Genomic DNA, 24,803 nt, shown 5'->3' on the forward strand with positions numbered 1-24,803 from the left:
TAGGTCAACTTGATTTTTGGGCCAGTATGGGCCCAAAGGGTGGGCCATGAGCTCGACCCAGATGCTGGTAGATAGCTTGAAAAAGATAATTAAAATTGAAGGAATATTCTGATTGTTTATAATACATACGCTAAATTAAATATCAATAAAAGTTGTTGATAATAAAGTAGTTAGCACCCAAAAATAAAGGTGCAAGTAAGCAATATGTTTTTCTATTACGATTATATTCTCCCTGTTGAAAATCTTGCTCTGTTGAGATTGGAAAAAATTATTGAAGGAATATCTATAAAAGGGGTTTGAGACCCCGGGTAAAGATACACTGTTTCTGAATACTTAAGATTGAAATTGATTTGATATCTTGAATGTTCTCACTGACTTGATCGTCGGAGTGTGATCAACAGGTAGATCTTCCTTTGTCCCAACAAAGCGACATCCCAGAGCAACAATTGGAGACAAAGTAGAAGAGGAGCTTGTCCATTCAATCTGTTCGAGGTCAACCGATGAAAACTTATAGCATAAAAAAATCATAAGTGATTTTCTAAATATTTCATTATTAAAAATTTAGTGAAACGTGTATAATATTACATCAATCATATGTTAAAAAAGAATGTAGTGAAAGATAAAATTACTTTTGTAATTTTTAATAAATAACTTTATTACAAGTTTCTCATTGAAACTTATACTTTACAGAAAATTATATTTCGTGACATATATTCAAGTTACCCTTTTGTATATTCTAATATGTGCTAAACATTAATTATTTGTTTAGTGTTGTAATAATACAATGTAATTTACTGAAATAATTGATATTTTTTATTTTCATAAATTATATATTCATCAATATTTAATAATAAATAAGATGATAAATTATTACTAAAAATCTCATTGTTTATACTTAGAGATAACTATTGTTTGTGTTCTTTTAATAACTCTTAGTGGAATCTATTTTTTGATTAAATTAATTACTCTTATAAACATATGAATGATATTCTTTTTTAAATGTTGTTGTAAATCTAAACTTCACTCTAGAAGTGATATGAGAAAAATATGTTGCCAATATTTCTTAGATATATTAATATCATTGAAGAACGGGTGATAAAAATATATATCACGGGGATTAAACTTCTATCCAAACAATGTATTGACAACTTGTCAATTGTCATGAACAAATTCTTGTGAATTATTCTTTGAAATGCAAACATTCATTCATAAGGCCATGAAAAAGCTTTATAATAAAACACATTTTCAGTGCGTCTATTTTCAGTAAAAAATACGAAAAAAAATATTCAAATAAAAATTAATAAAAAAATTGTCATGGTTAACCATCAAGGAGAGGAAGAAAGAGCTTGTAAAAACATACACGAAGAGGATGATGCTTTTGAAAATAATTTTTTTTGAGAAATTAGACCTATACTTATACGAAGTCAATCATGAAATTAAGTTTTTCCTCTTTCACCTATTTTATATTTTACTTCTTTATTTATTATAATTAATATTATTATCTTTTTACATTTTCTATCTGAATTATATTTGTTTTCTTTATATCTAAGTATATGATTCCGAAAAAATATAAGAGTCATACAAGAAAATTATTAAATAAAAATAAATTTTAAAATAAAAAATAATTAGTTATTAAATAAAATATTATTTTAAATATTAAAATTATTAATATTTAAAATAATTTTTATTATTAATAAGTAGTTTTTAAATTAGTAACTTAAAATTTTGATAGTTAATTTATATATAAATTTAAAAATTATTTATTAATAATAGAAATTTTTTATATGACAATTTTTTTAAAATAATATTTAATTTTAAGATTAATTATTATTTTTCTCTAAAATTAATTTTTAATTAATAATTTTTTATCCTATTATAATAAAGTCTGTTTTTATAAACAATAAATCGTAATTATTGTATTTGCCTAGAAATAATGGAGGGTTGAATGCGAATTCAATTGCGGTGTATGAAGTAGAAAAATTGTGATGAATTCCACAATCATCACAAAATTTTTGAAAGCGTTCATTTACGAACTCACATTTTGAACTTTTTTACATAATTTATAAAAAGGCTTAAAAAAAATTTATATGTAACATTTCTACTTTATTATTGTACCGACCAGTTCTCGATCATCGATCTCAGAGAAGATCTCAGACATCGGATATCGGTGTCAGACAGTAAAGATTGATCACGTAAGGTGGGCCCTAGAAATTATATCAGTTATCATATGAAACACTCAGATATAAGAAAGCCTAAGTCACGAGGGATCCATGCATGTGGGGTGTATGGCGCATTCGGGCGCGACACAGGTAAAGAACCCTTGGAGGCGCTAAGGCCCATTAGGGTTAGGATTTCCAAGGGTAGCTTGCATGCATGACACGTGAATACTTAGGGCACCCATAGAACAGATGGTCCTTCAACATTGGTGCATGAGTTGGTACCTTGACGACCATTCAGTTAGTCGTTGTACTCCAGTAAAGGGAAGTTCCATGTGTCAGATTATGTTAAGATTGCGTAATAGCGGCGCAGAGACATTCTCCAAGGAACCCTAGACACGGATAACAGAACAGAGGTAAACCCTAGTTTCAAACCTATATAAAGGGCACTAAGAACCCTAGCAAGATACACCGTTTCTAAGACTGAAACTACTTTATACACTCATTGTTTCTTTGCCCTAATATTGACTTGAGCATCGGGGTAGTCCTTAAAGAAGTCGCTTTTCACTAGCTCGTCCAATTGGTATCCTAGTGACAAGCAAATGTGTATGGGTGGCCATATGCTTGGTTCAATCGTTAAAATCCTCCCTTGACTTCATACAACAAGGATGATGTCAGTTATTAAAATCCTCCCTGGACTTCATACAACAAGGATGAAGTCAGTTATTATAATCCTCCCTGGACTTCATATAGCAAGGATGAGGTCAGTTATTAAAATCCTCCCTCGACTTCAAACAACAAGGATGAGGTCAGTTATTAAAATCCTCCCTCGACTTCATACAGCAAGGATGAGGTCAGTTATTAAAATCCTCCCTTGACTTCATACAGCAAGGATGAGGTCGGTTATTAAAATCCTCCCTTGACTTTATACATTGAGGACGAGGTCAGTTAAAGTTAAATCCTCCCTTGCCCTAAGGGACGAGAACGACGTCAGTTAGGAACCGTTCACTTGGGTTAGAAATCTCAAGATTGGGATAAGATGGTTTACAGAGAACGCCTCCCTCTTGAGTAAGAACATCAAGGTTGAACAGTATGGTTCAACAGTTAAATCCCCTCTTGCCCTCATGGAGCAAGGTCGAGGTCAGAAAGAAAACCCCTCCCTTGTTTGTAAGTCAAGGTAGATGACAACATGGTTCACCAGTATCACTGGTAAGACATCTCCTTTGTCCTTAAAGGCAAGGGTGAAATCGCTTTCCTTTATCTTGCAAGACGAAGGTCAGAAGCAGCAAGTGAAGGTGTTCCTTATCTTTGTACAACGAAGGTAAGACCAACCAAGAGTTGCGCGCACATCACCAATACCTTAAGACAGTGAAGGTCGTAAGAAGGTAAAGCAGGTGGGAAGAAGCGTGCTACTTAAGGCATAAATATGCGTCAAAGGCATTGTTAGCAAAGTTAGTGCAAGACTCAGTAGAACAACGAACAAGACAAGAAAACAGATTAAAGAAAGACAAATTTCATAAGATAAATGTATACAAGTTATCCAAGCGTTCGTCAAGCAATTAGATTATAGAAAAGAGGAGATTATTCCTTGGCAACGAGCTGCCCATCAACGACCCACTTGGTCACTTCAAATGGGGAGAGATCCATCTCAGGATGCAGGCAGGCAACCTGAGCCATGACATCTTCAAACCCGGCACCATAAGCATCAACGACATCGTTGGTGAGCTTCTCCTCCGTCTGCTTGAAGAGCTCGACCTTCTGAGCTAACTGCCCCTCTAGTTGGCCAACTTGGACTACTCAAGCCCTTTCCTCCAGCTTGGCCATCTTGGCATGCATCTCCTCACTCTTCTCCTTCAGCTCGATCACTTCAGTGCGGAGAGGCAGAATCTTCGATTCAGATTGGAGGACCTCCTGAGATTTCTCAAAGAGAAGCCTCTTGATCTCCTTCTCGGTTTGTCGAAGGTTCGCCTGCTCCTAATACAAAGCAATTTCGCGATGGGAGGATTTCTTGGCCTAAAGAGTTGATTCCTCCTTTAACTTCAACACCTCAACCCTCAGTTCTTGTGTTTGAATGAAGGCATGGCTGGATGCAAGAAGAAACTCCCTAAGGCCTTGCGCTGCACGACCTTGCAAGGGGTCTTCGCCCGGGATCTCCACCACCTCCTTGTTCTGAAAACACTTGAGGGCTTGCTGGACGAAAGCTGGAAGGTCAACAACTAGGGGCTTGTATTGATCACCCCCAGGGGTACTCTCCCCCCGCCTTCGAGCATTATGAGGTCGTAGGGAGAGGAGGCGCTCGTAGGGTTGTCCCTAAGGGAAGGACCATGCCCACCGAGGCCGAGTGTAAAGCGGCCACGTCAGCCGCCCTTTTCCTCTTAAAGACGAGGCTCATGTAGGTGCCCTTGTCTTCGGAGGCAGTGGCCTCCACCACCCCCTTCTGCCTATTATCAATGGGGGCTGGTCTAGGAGAGTTTGGAGTGGAGGCAGCAGCGGGAGGAGGGCCTGCGGGAGCGGAGGTGCCGGTATCGGCAAGGGCAGCCTTGCATCGGGAAACCAACTCGCCTAACTTCCTCCTCTTCTCTTCATCAAGTGCCATGTCTGCATAGGAACAATAAAGGGTAAGAAACTAAACCACACAGTATGCATTAGCAGCAAATGTGAAGCAGAAATAAGAAAGGTACCAATATAGCTCTTAAGAGCTTTGACGTAGAACTTGAGCTTGATCAGCTTAGTGGTGTTGAACACCACTCCTAAGCCCGAAAGGAGTTGGCACATCTCACGATCGGGCGGGGTCAAGTCCTCGAGACTCCTAGGTTTTATGATTCCAGGCTTCTCCACCCAGTAGAGCGGGAACCCATCCAATAAAGTGGGGCTGTGAATGTTGCATCATATCTTCAAGAACTTCTTCTTGAAGCCTTTGTATGACTGCTGGAAAAGGGTTAGGAGGACTCTCCCTACCACCCCGTTGAAGCTCATCCACAACTTCTTTCCCGGACTCTTAGCCTTAAAGAAATAGAGGAACACGTCTACAAAAGGTGGGTGCCCAAGGTGGTTGCAAAGGATTGTGAAGACTCGTACGAATGCCCAGCTGTTAGGATGCAACTGGGCCGAGGCCACTTTGACCTCTGTAAGAAGAGCACGCTCGAACCCCGTGAAGGGAATGCAGAGTTTGAGCCGCTTGAAGACAGTGGTATACATAAAGAAGAAGGGCTCGTCAAGGTCCGCACGATCATCAGCGCAAACGGGAACGCCTTCCTTGCAAGGCATAACCTTGAGATATGCGTCAAGTTCCTTCTCGAAGACATGAAACTTATCTTGGGACTCGCTTTCTTTGTATTTCTCTATGTCTTTAAAGGACTTCATCTGGGAGGTCTCAGCTAAGAGCTCATCAGGAGCCCAGTCGTATAGGGTTTTGTAGTTGACAGAAGGAGGATGGTTCGACGTGGTTTTTGTTCTGGCCATCTTGATAAGAAAGGTAAAGAGGGAAAGGAGAAAGGAAGAAAACGAGGGTTTAGAAGAAGATGATGGCTCGACTCAACAAAACCAGAAGAACAGAGACTCGAAACGAAGAACAAAGAAATGAAAAATGCAGAAAACATAAACAGTCCCAGAACAATTATGACATGTTATGAGCATCGGAAACATAAAACAAGAGTAATCCTGGAGTAAGAATCACACCTTTGAATAAATTAGGTTTTGAGAATGGAGGTTTTGAAAGAAGAGAGCGTTTTGAGAACGAGAAGTGTCTGGGAAATGCTTAAGTGAAGTAATGAAACAGTGAAGGGAGTGTAAGGATTTAAGGGTTTAAACGTATACGAAGAAGCGCAAACGGCAACAAGCGCTAGGCGTTAATTTTGCCACGTGTACGCTGATAAAAAAGTGTGGTGAGATGTCACTTCGGTGCACTGTTCACGTCCTATCACCCAGAGCCACGTAGGTCACCTAGGGCGATCACTTAGTCTCTTCACTGAAACAAGTTACAGCTCGAGACTGGGGGCTTGTGTACCGACCAGTCCTCGGTCATCGACCCCAGAGAAGACCTCAGACATCGGACATTGGTCAGACAGTAAAGATGGGCCACGTAAGGTGGGTCCTAGAAATCATATCAGTTATCATATGAAACACTCAGATATAAGAAAGTCTAAGTCACGAGGGATCCATGCATGTGGGGTGTATGACACATTTAGGCGCGACACAAGTAAAGAACCCTTGGAGGCGCCAATGCCCATTAGGGTTAGGATTTCCAAGGGTAGCCTGCATACATGACACGTGAATACTTAGGGCACCCATAGAACATATGGCCCCACAACATTGGTGCATGAGTTGGTACCTTGGCGGCCATTCTGTTAATCGTTGTACTCCAGTAAAGGGAAGTTCCATGTGCCAGATTACGTTAAGATTGCGTAATAGTGGCGCAGGGACATTCTCCAAGGAAACCTAGACATGGGTAACAGAACAAAGGTAAACCCTAGTTTCAAACCTATATAAAGGGCACTAAGAACCCTAACAAGGTACAACGTTTCTAAGACTGAAACTACTTTATACACTTACTATTTCTCTGCCCTAATACTGACTTGAGCGTCAGAGTGCAAACGGCCGCCAAGACGCCCTTTGTCTTTGTAGGTGAGAGATTCTTCAATCGAGGAAGTTCGATTCTCAGGCAGGCCAAAGACAACCGTTCGAGTCAACCGGTAAGAACAATTATATATAAGAAAGATAATGAAATAACAATATCTATATATATATATAACTCTTTTATACACTGGAACTCTATCACTTATATTATCATCTGTTCCCGTGTAAATACACGATCATCACAGATTAAAAAAAAAAAAAAACAAAATGCAAACAACATGGTAAACTAACTATTTTTAAAACTTCTAATGTAAATATAACTTTAAATATCAACATAAAGTCATCAATTCTCATACATTTTCACAAAACCATCAAGCATCTATCATAATTCATCTTTCTCATGTCCGAATTCTACTGACTCACGACACATAGACCCTTGACTCTACTTTTGGAAGACTCGTGTACTGAAATTAGCATCCAGGGACATGCACCTGTCATAATACTCAATGTGAATCCACACAGTCATGCGCATAATCATCTCATATAACAACGTAAATTCATATGACCTAAAAGACCAAATTATATTTCAAATAGCAGACAAAGTCATATGAACCTCTTTCAACTTCCACCAAGTAAAGAACTTCATCTATTTGATTCCATTATATCAGTAGAGTTAGGATCGTCTCATTCACAGGATACTCACAAATCAATACCCTAATGAAAATCTCGACACGATACTTCCTTTCCTGAAAATACTATGTCTTGATCACACTTTAATTTATTCCATATTTCATGTAACACATTAATACACCATCAAATCATATCACATATGAACTTTCTAAAATAATCCAATTATATCGCCAAAATTCACTTAAATCAATAAGTAATTACTTTTAATCATATTTTTAGATAAAATTTAAAATTTGTACTTAAAAAAAATAATAAACTAGGCTCTCAAAAGCAAAAATAAATAAAAAATGAAGTTTTTTTACTGATTTGAGCAAGAATTTGCTTACTTGAACGATAATCGGTCTTGATTGAGCAAAAATCCCCTCGCTTGAGCGAAAATCAATGTGAGAGCACCTAAAAAATCACCCCATTTTCTCTTGAGCGAGATTCCGTCTCGCTTGAGGCAAAATGGGTTTGAAAGTCACTAACTCAGGCTAGCTTGAGTGAGAGTTGCAGATTAAAACTGCATAAATCTGCCAAATTTCATATTTTCAACCCAAATTTCATATAAAACCCAAATTCACAATTCCCTACTTAGATTTGGATAGTTACTCTATCAATCCATAATATCATATATATATATATATATACACATACACCAAAGCCATTGAGAATAAAAAATCAATACTTAAAATTTCTTAACTTTAACTATATCATAAAATACAATTCAACTCATTTATATTATCATTCAAACACTTTCAATAACTTATTCACTTCAAAATCAACCAATCAACCATTTGAATCTATATACTACTTTACTCTAAAAGAGCCAATCCTGCAAGAAAAATTGGAATTGGTAACCACGTCACCCCCACATCTAGATATTCTAACCTAGGATTCTATTGAAAAGAATAAGACTAGCTTGCCTTACCTGAGCTTTTGAGTAGGTACTCACAAAAAACTTCAAGTCTTATAGATCTAACCTTCACCAATTTTATTTTATAAAAAATCTAACTACATCACTAGAACTCTAAGCAACCTCACATGGAATGTCTATATTGAAACTAAGATTAACAATTTCAAAAATAACTCAAAGAAAAATGGCAAAACTGAACTTAACTCTATCTAAGATTTCGATCAGGCAGATTTGTAGAAATCACTGCTAGAAGTCCAATGGCGGACTCTGATCGTCAAACTGATAAACAATGTTATAGTTTTAGAGAGAAGGCAGAGAAAGGGAAAATGAAACTTCTAGAGAGATGGTGGTTCTTTTAAAACCTCGATTTGTTTTTCACATCTAATTAATCTTGTAAGAATGAAAGAGGCCTTATCGTCAACCTAAAAGTCTTCTTCATTTGAGGGGTCATTTACAAGTTACTCCACTTTGAAAGCCATGGTTTTCCTTAAGCCTTAAGGACTAAGGGCTTCTTGATACAAATCACCTTAGCAAGCAAATGACTAAGGACACAACAAACACTTCACAATTAGGTCAGTCATCTCAACATACAAGACTAAGCCCTACCAAACCTCAAAAGAGCCTCGACAAAAGAAGAACCCTAAACCCTAAACCAGAATATTAGATGTTCTTCCTTCTAGTCTTTTCACAAGACAAGTTTATGTAAATACATTGAGCTCACTTTGGGGGTCTAAATATAAGCATAAGCAAGAGTAGGGTTCACTTAGCATAAATTGGGGTGTACTTAGTAGAAACTGGGCTTGTGCCAATCCCACCTTTCATGACAAGTGCACCTAGATTTAGGAATTTTTGACCTACCTTTTAGAAGGTTTCTCACAAATGACACCCCTACCTCTCCCACTCTTGCTCCCCTAGTCATTCTCTCCTATATAAAGGGTGTCTTGCCTCATGTAATTGACACATTGAATTTTGAATAGAAAAGAAACTCTGTCAGAGTGTTGAGTGAGTCTTGAGTGCTCTCTTTTTGTGGGTCTTATCTTGGGTGTTTGTGCACTTCAAGCGATGGCTTTTCACCACTTATCTTGGAGTCTCCCACCACTCCAAGTGGCGTGACCACCATCATTATGCATAAGCTTCCTCTATCTTTTCATCTCTTCCTTCCTTGCGCCATATCCATTCCTCTTATATTCTTATGTTCTTCTTTTACTTTTTGGTTTTTCCATCTTGTTGCTTTCCATTATATGCTTTAATTTCGCACCTCATCATCGTCATCACCTTATATTGTGTTTTTTCTCTTCGCTCTCTTGAAAAGAACCTTCACACTTAACCACTTGGTTAGGTTCGTGTCTAGTGACAATCTTCATTGAGTCTCACCTTATCCTGCTTAAAACTAAAAACTTATAAACAAGTGAAACTCCTAAAATGTGCAATCTTAATTGATAAAATAACCATAATATAACCTTTAATTTATGAATTTAAATATTTTTACATATTTTGTGATTATAATTTGAATAGGAACAATTTATTCCCAAATTTGTGTTAATTTCAGGATTCTAGGAGAATAATAGAGATGAAAGGACAAAAGGAGAATATACAAAGCTAAAAAGAGAAAGCTGGAACGCACCGACACTCACCCAAGCTTGCTCAAACTTGCCCAAGTCAGAAGCTCCCAGAGGATCTCGCCCAAGCAAGCTCAATCTCACCCAGGCAAGATCACTTCAATGACGTTGGGCCCATTTTTGTCCAACTTGTCTAGGCGAGTCCAATAATGCCCATGTGAGAAATCACTTAGCCCAAGCCCAACTATGTTAAACATGAGGCGTGAGGCACAACCGTAGATCACCATCGAATGGATTGGAAATTCAATAATAGAAGGTGTTAGAAACCCTAAAGAAGGCATCTGTTAAGAAGAAACATCCTGGATCTTCTTTTCTTGCTTTTCATGCTTGTAATAGCCAACATGAGTGACTAATTCTACCCCTTGGGATTTGGAGTAATCTGTCCAAACTCTTATATATTGAGATGATATTTAAATATAATATTATGTTCTTGGTTGATGATTGGCATTGTCATTTTATTTGTAATGATTGTTTACCATGATTAAGATCCTTAGATTTGACTGGAAAGTACTTATAAGTTTCTAATCCAAATGATAATGCTTAACATATTAGAATGTTAGGAATAAATTTGAAATGTTAATTGCTATTAACGTCTAATCGTAATGATAAGAAGATTTTATAAATATACGAGGAATCAATATTTAAGAGACTCTCTTAATAATTTTATATGCGAGGAATCAATATAAATGAATTTTATATGGGCATCAATATCAATCAAGGATAGAATATTACCATGCAAATAAAAATACAAAAGAATAAGAAGGATGAACCCCAATCCCAATTTTACCAACAAACTCTTTGACTTATTTTCCTTTTAATTATTGCAATCACAACAAACTCCTAACAAACTTTATTATCTTGTTTGCTATTTAGTGAATCTTATCCTTGATTATTCAACTGTTCCTTGTGGGTTTGATATTTGTCCTTAGGGACAAATTATTACTTTTAACAACACGACGCACTTCCGTAAAGTAGTAATCAATATGATATGGAATCTGTTGAGCATATTTTAGATGCTATTGTTTGCTTCCATATGAACAACTTGTATTGTAAAGTAAGCAAGTTGAGTTTTTTTTTTTACTTAGGTGGAGCCATATATCCCATAAGAGTGTCTAACACATCAAAGAGTTGCGGGCCTTGGATTTGAGTAGGAACCTTTGCTTTTTATTCATTCTCTGTTCATAGGATCTTAGGTAAAGGCTAATTGTCTTCATCTACTAATATGTACTTACTATTTTCTACCACATTGATCATGTTAATGTGGTAGAACTTGAAGAAAACAATCATACACTACACCTAGTAATTGAAATTTTCTCGTCTGAACAAATGAGGTTTATTCATAAATTCTCCCTCATTTTCCAAGGTAGAAAGGATAAAGGCTGAATAAAGTTTTAAAAGTTTTCATAAGCTTAGTCAATTAAATGGTGATGGGGTTGTCCAAAGGTTTTGAAACCTATTAACAAACTTTTCGGAAAAGTATTTTAAAAGGACAACCAAAGAGTAGACAACATAAGAGGAGCGAACACTTGGTTTATACTGACTAAGCCCAATTTAGGTTATGTCCAAATTTTATTTTCAATGTGCAAAATGTTCCATCAATCACAACAAATTACACATATTGTTCCCTTGCCACTTTTAACTTACTTAGTACACAAAGTCATTTTTAACTATCAATTAGTCTCCTCCTAAAATTAAATACCAAGTACATAAAGTCTTTTCAGACTAAGTACATGAAACCTTTTTAGACTATATAATAATTCAGTTTTTTTAATAAGGAAAAACTCTCACTTGAGAGAATATTACAAATAAATCTCACAAAACAACGCATCTTAGATTGGTTCTATTGAAACTGAATGTAGTTTAAGGAAAATCAAATTCATATAAAATATCTTATCTTCTTATTGCTTTCTTTCATCTCTTTTATAGTTCTCTTTTCTTGGTAGTTAAAAAACTATCAAAATTGCTTCTAAATATTATTGTTAAATGATCCTTTTTTTTAAATCTTCGAACCAATTCACCTCTTTTCTTAATATTGTTCAACTTCTTTATTCTTACCTCATATTAAACCAACAAACAATTTTAATTTGATTTAAAAAGAAAATAAAAATAAAAATATTTCTAAATTTAAAAGTATTTATTTTTAATTTTTTTCATATAAATAAAATTAATTTCAATTTTAAGATATAGTGATTTCATATATAAGTTTTAATATATATATATATATATACTAATAAAACTAGCTTATTGATAATTATTAGGTTATTGTTATTTTTTAAATGATAGTTATACTTTTAATAATGGGTCAACTCATAAACTAGTTTATTGATCCACCCTAAATTCATTTGGAGATTGTTTCTTCCTACATCTCTCTAAGTTCTTGTGTCACTTATGTAAGTTTTTGTATTTTAAAAATATCATTCTTTAATATTCTAGAATACATAATCCAAAAGTTTTTTTTTAGATTAGCTTATAGATTATGTAATCCGAAAGCTTTTTCTGGATATGAGATTAGCTTCCAAATTATGTAATCCAAAAGTTTTTTTTTTTAAATGCATGATTAGCTTTTGGATTACATAATCTGAAAGTCTTTTCTACCTATGAGATTAACTTTCAGATTATGTAATCTGGAAATAGGTTTCTCTCAAATTCAGAAAAGACTTACTCTCAAATTCAGAAAAGACTTACATATTTTATAAATATAAAAAACACTTCTGGATTCGAAAACATCTTCAGGATTATGTATGGGGTGATATAAGAAAGATAAAAAAGTAATTTTAGATTTAGTATGGAGGTGCCAAAAGAAAAGAAGGTATGGACGTGCAGAAGAAACCGTCTCATTTGGATCACAAACCAATCAGACTTTTAGAGCCTAACCTAGCCTATTTTATAGACTATTTTAACAGGTTCATTGAACCAAACAATTTTAACAACTCCAAATATAATATAATATAATATGTAATCCATGCTAATTGATTTTAAATTATAAGTTCCTAATATAGCCATTGTTGAAGTAAATCCAATTTTCAGAATCATTGGCACAATGATAACTGTACTACGCGGAATCGACATAGCACAGCACAGCAGCAACGCAGTAAAAGAGAAGACCTACTCAGGCCGAGTAATAACAAATCACATATATCACTCTCTATTGCATTTGATGACTACTTGACGAATCAATCGTTAAAATAGATTACCACCACAGTTGAAGAAAATTGAAGAGCAGGACCACCATAATCATCAATACAAATTTATTCTTTGTACTATCTTCTGAAGAAACAACAATCTTAGGCAACAAGTCTTTTGCCCTGATACAGGAGCGGACCACCTTAAAGATTTTCAGTGATAAACTTTAGTTGAAACAAGTTTATACATTTACAAGACAAAAATGGAAACTGTGATTTACACTTTTGAGTAGTAGTATACCAACTCATCTCATGTATATATATAAAAAAGAAAATGGAAGATCAATCTCTAGAATGATCCTAGCAACAATTAATTACATTAAGAAAACCCTGCACATTTCAGCAAGCAAATCAAATTACCAAAGACCTGATCTTCTGCAAATTCATGCTTCAGGAATGGGTGGCAGAAGTTCCTGTACAAGATTGAGGAATATAGAAAGCATGAAGATACCACATTATATTTATGCAAAATGATTGACACAATTTAGTAAATTACCTCAGCAAACTGAAGATGCCCATGATTAGCTTTAGAAGATTTAACAATTCTTTCCCACTTAGGATCCAGTAATGCTGTGCTGGGAGTTTGAGTTGGAGCATGTAAGTGGGTAGCAAGATTAGACCGTAAAAATATGTTCTTGGAGGAAACTGTAGGCAAAGTGCGCTTAAGCCAAGACTCTGAAGGAGCTTTTGGTGAAGGAAGGGCAAGAGGATGCTTCATAGAGCTTGCATTTAAAGTCTTTCCGTGGCCCAACTTCATATACAATTGACTTTCTAAGTCAATCTTTGTCTCACCTACCACCTTTGAGCAAGTCAAAGTACTAGGATCCTCACTACATCTAAGAGTGCATTCTTGATCAAACATTTTGGTAGCTGACTGGCCCTTTGAATCAAATTTCAAATCACTAGTAAACTTCTTGTTTCTCCATGAAACAGGACCATTAGAACCTTCCTTAATGCTAAAAAATTTGCTTTCAGACTCTATTTTCTTGGATTCAACCATTGCTGGACTTGAAAATGCATCCAAAGCATGATCTAAATTATTCCCTTGGTAATTAGGCTTTGTCAATTCTTGCTCTTCCGGGCATATTTTGTTTGGATGATTTTTCAGTTCCATTTGCAAATCATCATTTGAATTATCAGCATAAACCAGGAGAGATGAATCAAGAGAAGCTGAACTTTTAGGTTGTAATACAGCTTTTTCATCCAAAACACCCAAGTGTTTGCTTTCCTCAATTGAATAATCTATACGAAGATTTTTATCAATACCAGTGTCTTTCCTTGAAGTATCTAAATCATCCCCTCTGTGATTGGTGTCCGAAGAACATGCACTTAACGATTTGACCTTATGTACAGAATCTACATATAGAGTTTTCTCAACAACAGGGCTTTCACAGCTAGACTCAAGTTGAGAGCTCTCAGATTTGCTGCAACCTCGGCGAGGTGGATCAATACTTTGCTTAGAATTTTCTGCGGTACCGAAATCTTTCTTCTCTTTTGTAAAGCCGGATTGAGAGTTTAGAGACATTTTCCCATTATTAGCAGTTCTACCATGCTGCAGAAGAAAAAACAAACAAAATAATAATAAAGTCTAAAGTGAAATAATAACTGGAATGAAATAAATGTGCAGGTAATAGGTGGGTCTAATTTATACCTCTTTTGCAGTTCTTCTGTGAGAAGCAGTTGATTTATTTTGCACTCCGGAACTTGGAATCCTACCTTCCATTCTTAATCCTGGAACTGGATTTATAAGGCAGAACCGAGGAAATAGTCCACAAACTTTGGGTGCATAGTTTTCACATTCATCATTATCATCACTTTCATCTTCACTTTCTTCCCTACCAATATCTTGAGCATAGTGTGGCAAAACCTTTTGCCATTTCTCATTTAGGGGGCGAGAATTCGGTCCAGTTACTACTTCCCTTCCCAGTTTTGGTTGTTGTAGTGTAACAAGTGGCTTCCTTGAGTGGTGTTGAAGTGAAGGTGTTTCTGAAGCCATTGCCTTTGCTGCGGGCAAAAACCTATCAATCATGAAATCACGCGCCTGTTGATCTGTTGAAAAACTTCCAGATGGTTGGACGTCCTGATCATCCCATTCACTCAAACCACTCACACTACAACTCATGAAGAATGATTCAGTTCTGGAAAGTGTATCAAGAGCATCTAGATAGGTCTCATCCTCATTGTCTGAACCAGAATTTTCCTTCTCAATTACTTCTTTGGGGCTTTCATCTTTTGTCACTTTATTATCCAAAGATGCAGCATGCTGAGAATCTGAAACACTGCACTCTGTCCTGGATTGAGAAACTGATGTAAGTTTAGGAACTTTATCAGAATCTTGCTGATCAGCTTTCAAAACCCTCCCAGGTGGAAGCTTTGGAGCAATAGAAGGCCGTCCAACAGCCTGTGTTTGTATTCTGCTTTCAGTCTTAGGCCTTCCGGGAGTCTTCTCCCACACAAAAGGAACAGTTCCAGGGTTACTCACTGGACCTGATTTTAAATCTGATTTGTAAAACGGAAGAGGAGGTCTTTTGGGTATTGCCTTATCAGGTTTCCTTTTATTTTCATTTTCAGAGGCCACTGTTGATGAGATTCTCCTTACTGATAAAAGAGGCTGATCAAAATCTAACTGCTTTTCTTCCATTAGAGTCTTTAGAATCATCTAATTTGTTTCTGCAAAACCCCAGACTCAAATCAAATTGAAACTCAAACGTGACATTTTCATGTGCATGATATCTTTACTAATTACAATTTACAAGTGAAATATGAAGTTGATTTAGCATAAAGAAAACGATCTCAAGACAATGTGAAATCATATACTGTACAGAACAACAGTATCCAAAATCATCTCTACAGTTTCACGATTTCTATTTGACTATGGAAGACACAACAGTGATTGAACATTGACTGAAAGATGAATCAACAAGAAATTTGAGGCAATGTATAAATAATGGCACGGCTTTGGAGGCTTTTCTTATCTTCAGATTCAATCTACTACCCAGTAAATCATAATTGGCATATTGGATACTATCCTATTAGCTTTCTACAATATGGAATCAACTTTTAGCCTTAAGATTCTCAAAATAGCCATTCCAACCAAGTTTCTATTGAAGCATTCCATCTCTCTCTCTATATATATATATATGAATTCCGATATAAACAGAATTCCTCCTATTCGTCTCATTCCGAAAGAGGGAAGAAATAAAATCAAGCAAATTGCATTCCATAAAGCTGAAATTTGAAAGAAGACTGACTATTCATCAGAGGTCAAACAAACAATTCAAAGCAAAATAATTGACAAATAAGACAAAACTTCATCCTTATCTTATGCAATAAAAAAACATGTTAATAAACACTTCAAATTGCACAACTAAAAAAGTCTTCAACAAAAGGAAGAACACAAAGATATAACTCTTAGATTTGAAAAGCACAGCATCCTACCCAATACTGAAATCACAATCAAACCAAACCTGAGCACTTTCAAGAACACACACACAATAATCAGAGAAAGGCAGATTTTGATTAGTTAAGACCGGTTTTTTAAAATGTTTTATTTTTATCATAAAGCTACTTTATTAATTAAACAAGAAAAAAGACAACGAAGTATAGTTTTGAATTTTATGAAAGGCACGTAAAGATACGTTTTTTACACGTTTTCCGATCAAACAGACAAACCCCACTGTACCATTCATCATCAGCTACCAAACCCAAGAAACACCGACAGAGAGAGAGAGAGAAGAGTGAAAAGGAACCTTGGTAAAATGACCAGACCCAGAAATCAAATCACTTTCTTGCTATGGATAGTTGTTGAAAGAGACGTTTGAAGAATCAAAGCCAGACTGAAAAGGGAAGAAAAAGAAGAAGAAGAAGAAGAAGAAGAAGATAGAAACAGAGGAACTTTGGTAGCTTAAAGAAGAAGAAGAAAGAGAAAGTGAGAAACTAGTAATTGTCTGAGAATAAACTCGTTTTGTTGGGTTGTGTTTATTGCTGTTTGGTTGGCTGCAAAGTGAAACTGAACTTACCAACTGATGCAAATGTTCAATAATAATTAACATTTTCTTACAAAATAAGTAAGTATTTATATAGAATTATAATTAATATTTTAAATATATTACGATTAAAATTTATAATAAAAAAGTATTTAAAAACATATAGTCTTTCACGAGAAACCCGTTTTCTTCGGGGAAAGAAATGAAAAAAAGTAGTCGTTAGTTATGAGTATTTTAATGCTGATGCAGGGCTTGGAATTTGGAACATTTATTTAAGGGGCCACTTGGTTTGGGATCATGTGAAGGAGGAGGTAGAGAAAGCCAAGCCAGGTTGCAATGCCCAAAAAAGGTGCCATAAAAAGATGCAAAATCTCTATCTATGGATGAAAAAAATATCTTTCAAAGAAGAAAAATCTCCCCAACTTTAATTTACGTGTTTAATTATTAAGGGTATGAACATAGCTCACATATGGGTCCACTTCATTTTTTGCATTCATGCAATGACGGTGCCTCCTTATGTTTAGGTTAGTCAGATCTTTAATTTTTTTTTATCTTTAGATTTAAGAATTGGTTTGTGAGATTGGAAGCTATGAATTAGGTGTTGAAAGCGTAAAAATGAGAAAGTTTTTTAGATTTTAAATTGGTGACAATGTTATTCTTTCCGATCTGACATAATGATTGATATAACTATTTAAAACATAATTTATTAAAATAATGTTGCACGTATTTGCCTCGTGTGACTCTAGAAAACGTGTCAGATAGTTAAATTTTTACCACGAATTAAAAAAATCCAAAAACAAAAAGTAAAAAGGATATTAAACCATAAATTTCAATGCAAAACTCTTTTTTTTTTTAATTAAACCAGTTATATATAACATACCATAAAAAGTTAAGCATCTTATGTTAAACTTCCTTACACTCAAGTACGAAACAATTAATTTATTTTAGTTTAATCTGTACGCGTTGGGAATAGGAAAAAATTGAGAATATAACAAAATAGCAGGTAAGTTCTGCGATCGTGTCACATGTACATGTAGGGATGGTGAGTAAGACCAACTTGTATAATAATAATAATAGTAAAGTGAATAATGTTAATAATAATAGTAAAGTGAATAATGTTAATAATAATAGTAAAGTGAATAATGAGAAGATATAGTATGAAATAAAGTTGGTAGAAATAAATAATCGAAAAAGTAATAATCATGAGCACTATAACAATGATATGGACCGCGTAAGGAAGAGAATAATAATAATAATGATTATGTGAGTGTTTGAAGACTAATAGGTTCCTATGTTTTCGAATCAATGCTATGTTTTATAGTCCAAATATGTCATCTCATACCCGAGTGATAATTCCATGGAATGATTGAATCACTAGTCAAAGCAATTAAATTCCGTTATTTGATAATACTAGTTTTGAGTAAAAAAGTAAAATATTTTACTTGTTTACAACCTTATAGGTGTCTGTTTATTTCTTTGATAGGTTTTCATTGGATTATGTGGAGCAAAATTTGTGGAGAGTGTTTTCGAAAAGGGAAAAATGTGAGAACTATTTAACTCGGAAAGGATGATAAACAGGAGAATGCAAATGCCTAATTGGTGGTAGAGTTTAGCATCAATTTCGTTAATAGGCCTCATGAATTATTTCTCTTTAAATAAGGGTGGTAAAATATGCTAGCGAAACCTTTTTTTCACTCAATTAGTAGTCGCCTTGTAAAAACATTTTTATAAGAAAACTAATATTAATTATTTTGTCTTTTTTAACTTTTAACTGTTTTTTTTATAGGTTTAGTCTTCGATTTGTCTTTTTTTTATTTTAGTATTTATTAACTTTTATTTTACATTATGTCTCTTAAACTAGATTTAGAATGAGTGTATTGCTTGTATATACTATTTGCTTTGATCTAAGTAAGGAAAATAAAATATAAGAAATATTCATTGTCATATCTTTTACCTTCCTTTTTCTCTTTTGTTTATCTATGTTCTATTTTATTAATATGGTATTAGAGTTCTAATTGCTACATTTACTCATGGGTGAAGTTGTTGATCACTCACAAAATTTTTTGTTCTCCTTACCATGTTAGTTCAAAGACAAAAGTGCAGTATCAACAAATTGGTTTTACTCCTGAGCAATATCAAACATTCTTAGCTCTTTTACAACAGTCCATGTCCAATGACAATATTTCTAATCAAGTCTCTATTATTCCTCCAACATGACAACACAATCTGATAATAAATTTCTTTCTTCCTTCAGTTCTTGGATTCTTGATAGTGGTGCTACTGACCACATTTATTCATCCTTAACTCATTTCACTTCATATCATCAAATTAATCCTATTTATGTCAAATTACCAAATGGATTTGCAAGTATTCTGGAACTGTTTTTTCTTAATCAAAATCATGTCATAAACAATGTTCTGTATATTCCTTATTTCAATTTTAATTTTCTTTCAGTAGCAAAATTGATCGATAATTTATCTTGTGTTCTTACCTTTGACTCTAATGGTTGTCACATTCAGAACAAGAACTCCTTGAAAATAATTAGTTCAGCTAAGATGCAAGATAAACTTTATATACTCAGGATTTCATCCTATCAAAAACTTCAAATCAAACCCATCAAATATGAACATACTATTAATACTATTAATGTCAGTGCTAGTGATCTAGAAACCCTTTGGCATTTTCGATTAGGACATGTATCTAGCCAATATATTGATGTTATAATGACTAAATTTCCTTTTGTTAAATATAACAAATCAATTGTTTGTGATGTTTGTCATTTTGTAAAATAGAAAAAACTTTCATTTCCTATTAGTACATCTAAATCTAAAAAATGTTTTGAATTGGGGACCATACCCAATACCATCTGATCCTGCCTGTTGACCGGAGCGCTGGAGAATGCCTCGTCAAAGGATCGACGTGCGCGCCGCTTATCACTTCCGTTCCTCCTCTGGATCTGTCTCAAGAACCTGCAAAGAAACGATACGGCGCCGCTGCGGCCGATCGCACTCCGACGCTCAAGTCAGTGACGGTATCACCAAATACTAAGAACTGGAACCGTGCAAATCTCTCTCACAAACAGCTCTGTCACTCGCAAGCGTAAAGTGTATGAACTGAACGTGCGTACCTTAGAAAATCTGTTAGGAACTCTTATATACCTGGTGGTTTTCTCTCTCCTGGCAGTTACAGGCTTGGACACGTGGCCTGCATCCAACTGTACACGTGCCATCATCTGGAGGCTCACTGACTTGGCGCTGCTTCTACTCTTATTTTGGCTAAGTTACCTATGCATGGTACTGCCCAGTGTATAGCTAACTCAGGAGTGCGATCTCTACTGAAACTGGCGAGGTAGGGCCTTCATACACCTTCCCTGTGGTCTCGCCGGCCGCCTTCATAATCTGCTTCTCCTTTAACTTCGGCGATGTGCTTGTTCTGGCGATCTCCGACTGCCTGGTCGCCTGAGTCCACATCTGGCGACTTCATCCCCAATCTGGCGATCGCCTATTCTGGTACGCTGGAGATCGGAACACGCCAACTTAACTATCAGCGACTACACGTGCCTCCCGACTTCCTTCCCAACTGTCAACCTGGCGCCTTGTCAACACGCCTATACTGTAGCAGGATGCCACGTCATCACACCCGACCACCAGGGCGGTACACAAGCCCCCCAGTCTTAAGCGAAGACTTTGTCTAGCGAAAAGACTGAAGAAGCCTTTGTTAACACCGGTCTACGTGGCATGGGGCGCGGAATTCCAAGCGATAGTACTTCCTGCTGCTCTGACGCTCCACCAAACCCTTCGCGCATCGTTTGACACGTGGCTCTCATCAACGGCTATTTTCATCTGCCGTTAGCGCTTCCCCAAACCGTTTCGAAAACCCTTAAACCCCTTACGCTCCTACTGTTCCACCACTTTCTTCACACTTGCGTACGCTCTTATTTCTCTCTGCGAAAGCTCTCGACGTTCCTCGACGCTCTAGATCACCACCTCCCTTCAACATTCTCCCGATCATCGAAAGGTAACTACTTTCCCTCATCTGCTGTGTTTTCTCGCATTTTCACCGATTTGCATCATCCTGTAACTGTCTGGTGCATACGCTGTGGGCTGTTTTCCATTTCTCCTTCTGCGTAACTTAGGGCTCTGTCGATCGTCGCAACGAACTCACATTCGTTCGTCTTTCACCTTCCCTCCCTGATCGAGTCAGCCTTTGTAACCCTCCTGATCATTTTTCCTTTCTTCTTCGTTTGCAGTTTGCTACCATGACTCGCACGAAGATCACCCCGAACCCCCCTCCGTCAGCGCGAAACCCTCCTTCTCAGGCACACGACTCTACGCAAGTTCGTGGTGCCCCCTCTTCGCAGGCTGTGAGGCCCGCGTCTTTTCAAACCACTCTGGCCCAGGCGACTCCACCAAACGCTGGAGGAGCCCCCACCCCACTGCCAGACTTCAAGACGTTATACTCATGGGCTAACTCAACCCTCTTAAAGGAAACGTCGTCGGTGAACACCGCGGGAGCGGTTCTGCGATTGACCAATGGGGACGAGGCCCACCAATCATTCCACAAGGAGCACGATGAGAGAATGATGGTGCTGCCTTGCCCAGCTACTCTGCCAGTGTGCGTCGATGATAAAGTGAGCGCCGACGGGCCCTTCTGCTTCGTCTACACCACTCTCTTCAAAAAGGTTAAACTCAGGTTCCCTCTTACTCGATTTGAGAGGGAACTCTTAACCGAGCTCAACATCGCTGCCGCCCAGCTTCACCCCAACAGCTGGGCGTTTGTCCGAGCTTTTGAGGTAACGTGCGCCCACCTGGGGCTGCCTGCGTCAGTGGACGTATTTTTATTTCTGTTTGAGGCCAAACACCCAGGCGATCGCCTGTGGGTCAGTCTGAACGCCATTGCTGGGAGATCCATCTTCACCATCTTCCAGCAGTTGTACAAGGATTGGAAGGGGAAATTCATCCAGGTTCGCGCAAACGACAAAGACCCTTCCCTTCTCGACGGCTTCCCCTTGTACTGGGTGGACAAGGGGAAAAAGGAGTCCAAGAGCTGCTTCAGGAGGCCCAGAAGTCCTGATAGCATGGGAGCTTTGGACAGAGACCTTTGTCTCTTCTGGAAGAGGGTGGCAGATGCCCACATAACATTCTTGACCCCCACCCTGATTTCCTTCGAGTTCTTTGAGGACCAGTTGGAATTCCAAATAGGTTAGGACGCTATACCCTTGTCTTCACATTGCTTCTGATATTGTTTCTGGGCGTCTTGTGCGACACACACAAGACTTTGGTTTTATCTTTTCTGCATATGCCTGCTTTTGCTGTTTCATTGCCTTGTACACTTACTCCATTCTCCTTTAAGCTAACTTATGCACTTTCATTTTACGCAGATACCATGTTGGGTAAGAATATGCTCGCCGATCTAAAGGCGCTCGCCCGCAACCACGGGTTGGCGACCGGCTCCCAGACGGTTCCCAACTCGGCGGTCGAGAAGGCCATCATCTAGGGGCGATCACCACCTAAGGCGCCCACCCAACGAAAGAAACTGGTCCTTAAGAGGCCAAAGCGGAAAGCCCCCCAAGTTGTCCAAGAGGATGAGGAAGAGGACGACGAGGTCACAGAGGATGGCCTTGTCACGAAAAGGAAGAGGGTGGCACCATCTTCCCCACCTGCCCCGCCCCCTCTTCCAGCCTCAACACCACCATCAACACCCGCTCCTCCTCCTTCACCACCAGCACCACAAGCCCCTTCACCACCAGTCCAAGCAGTCCCATTGGCCACTGCGCCACCTGCAACTGAGGCCCAAGAGCCAAACTTCTTAGAGGACCCCCCGAGCGCCTCTACACCGCATATATCAGCAGGGGGGGGCCCTCCTTCCAACACCTCAGCTGTAGGAATCGTTCCAATCGGGGATGAGGTCGCTCACACCTCTCCAATCCTAATCACCGAGTCCCCGATTGCGTCGCCGCGCCAAGAAGCAAACACCGAAAATATTGCTAAGGAAGGCGACGACGAGAATCCTCAACAAGCCCCGCTGGCGCCTCTCCAAGCTGCAAATCTTTCCCTCGAGGTCACGAGGATGTGGGAACCTCTGACTGCTAAACTCAAAACCATTGCAGAGGATATCCCATCAATCATAACGAGAGCTGTGGAGAGCTCCACCAGGCGGCTACAGGATGACATCTACAACCTCAAGACCGAGAACAGCACAATGAAGGTCGAGGTGGAGAAGGTGTCATTTAGCCTGACGCTCGCGGAAATGGAACATTCTCGAGTGGAGGATGCCCTAAACACCGAGCTTAGGCTTGCGCGCAAGGAAGCTGTTGACCTTCACCGCAAAGTCCATGAACTTGCCCAAGAAAAAGTCGAACTTGAAAGCAGAATCGTGCCTCTACGCACCAAGGCGAGCAACCTGGAGGCTCAAATTCAAGCCAATGCCGATAAGGTACAGAAGCTGGAGCAAAGGTCGATCGACCGCGAGAAGCTACTTGGGCAAGTAGAGAAAGCAAGAGACGACGCCATGGCTGATCTCTCCGAGGCAAACAAAGAGAAGGTGAAGATGGTTGCCGAGCTGGCCCAGGCTCAAACAGAATCTAAGAAGGTGGCTGACGACCTTCTTCAAGCTCAAGAGACCAACAAACAACTCCAAAAACAGGTCGAAGAGCTGGAGCAGCAGAACAAGGAGCTTAAGCAGCAGGTTGAAGGATTTCAACAGCAAATCGAAGAACTTCAAAAGCAGATTGAAGAACTTAAGCTAAGCTCTGCTCAGATTCTGGTTGCCGGGTTTGATGCCGCTCGAGAACAGTTTGCATGCCTCTTCCCTGATCTTGACCTTAGCATGGTGTCGTTAGACAACGAAGTAGTAGATGGGAAGGTCGTTCCCGCCGAAGGCTCAACCAATTCTACCCCATCTGCTTCTTTATGAATTCACTTGTATTTACCTTATAAAAACTCTTGCACATGTATTTTGAACAGCTACTTATTTCAATAGCGAAATTTGGATACGTCTTCTGACTTCTCTTGAGCGCTTTACTTTCTTTGTATGCCTAACTCTGCTACGTTTAACTTAGCGATTTTGCAAACATGACCTTTGGCGTAACTTCTTCGAGCTGATTCAAACTTAAGCAATAATCACCTTAAACAACTTGTACTCTTGAGGCACTAACCTTATCATAAGAATACCTTCCAAGCAACGAACTGTAACTCAATCATTGGTTCAAACAACGTCCCGCTCGACCTGCTTTACCAAACAAGTCTTTCAATCTTTTCCCGATCGCCAAGACCTCTTGGCAACACCAACTTTTCCCAGCTTCATGCTTTGGCAATCGTTTCTTTATCTGGGGTAGAAACGCCCTTTGGGATCTTCCTTTGCCCCCTTGAACTTCAGAGCAAAAGACCGGCTGACTAGGCATTCTCTTCGAACCTACCTTAGCCACCTTTCAAGCTTCTTCCACCCTCTTCGCCATACCTGAACTCGTTCAAGACGAGAAGGATTTTATCTTGCCTGCGCTCGTATGTAAGCGAGAAGGTCTTTAACTCGCCTGAACTCGCTCATCGGCGAGAAGGTCTTTAAATGGCCTTAACTCGCTCAACGGCGAGAAGGACTTTATCTGGTGCCTCAACTTGCCCAGGGTGTACATCTCCTCCCCCCTGGATGCACTGAGGACCTTTCTTTCTCTCGCCTGCACTCGCTCGACGGCGAGGAGGTCT

At 38.0% G+C, this 24,803-nt stretch overlaps 1 protein-coding gene across 3 annotated transcripts; it reads right to left on the reverse strand.

Annotated features, from left to right (window-relative positions):
• Positions 1–13,166: 13,166 nt before the first annotated feature.
• On the reverse strand, positions 13,167–17,167 carry LOC137824189 (uncharacterized). 3 transcript variants are annotated; one of them, XM_068629677.1, is made up of 4 exons: positions 16,867–17,167; positions 14,769–15,787; positions 13,614–14,669; positions 13,167–13,530 (listed from the first exon to the last, which is right to left on the reverse strand). In XM_068629677.1, the coding sequence occupies exons 2-4, from the start codon at positions 15,774–15,776 to the stop codon at positions 13,501–13,503; spliced, it is 2,094 nt and encodes a 697-aa protein (XP_068485778.1). In that variant the 5' UTR covers positions 15,777–15,787; positions 16,867–17,167; the 3' UTR covers positions 13,167–13,500. The 3 variants fall into 3 exon arrangements, with proteins under 3 accessions (XP_068485778.1, XP_068485798.1, XP_068485787.1); XM_068629697.1 differs by having other exon boundaries at positions 16,800–17,066; XM_068629686.1 differs by lacking the exon at positions 16,867–17,167 and adding an exon at positions 16,556–16,685.
• Positions 17,168–24,803: the final 7,636 nt, after the last annotated feature.

Source organism: Phaseolus vulgaris, chromosome 11 (genome assembly GCF_000499845.2).
Source record: "Phaseolus vulgaris cultivar G19833 chromosome 11, P. vulgaris v2.0, whole genome shotgun sequence".
In the NCBI taxonomy this organism is placed as follows: domain Eukaryota; kingdom Viridiplantae; phylum Streptophyta; class Magnoliopsida; order Fabales; family Fabaceae; genus Phaseolus; species Phaseolus vulgaris.

Excerpts from the sequence above, each read along its gene's own strand:
- LOC137824189 (XM_068629677.1), bottom strand. The coding sequence starts at position 15,776 with ATGATTCTAAAGACTCTAATGGAAGAAAAGCAGTTAGATTTTGATCAG. Across the intron at positions 14,670-14,768 it reads ACAGAAGAACTGCAAAAGAG|CATGGTAGAACTGCTAATAA; the intron begins GTATAAATTAGA and ends TTTCTTCTGCAG. Across the intron at positions 13,531-13,613 it reads GGCATCTTCAGTTTGCTGAG|GAACTTCTGCCACCCATTCC; the intron begins GTAATTTACTAA and ends AATCTTGTACAG.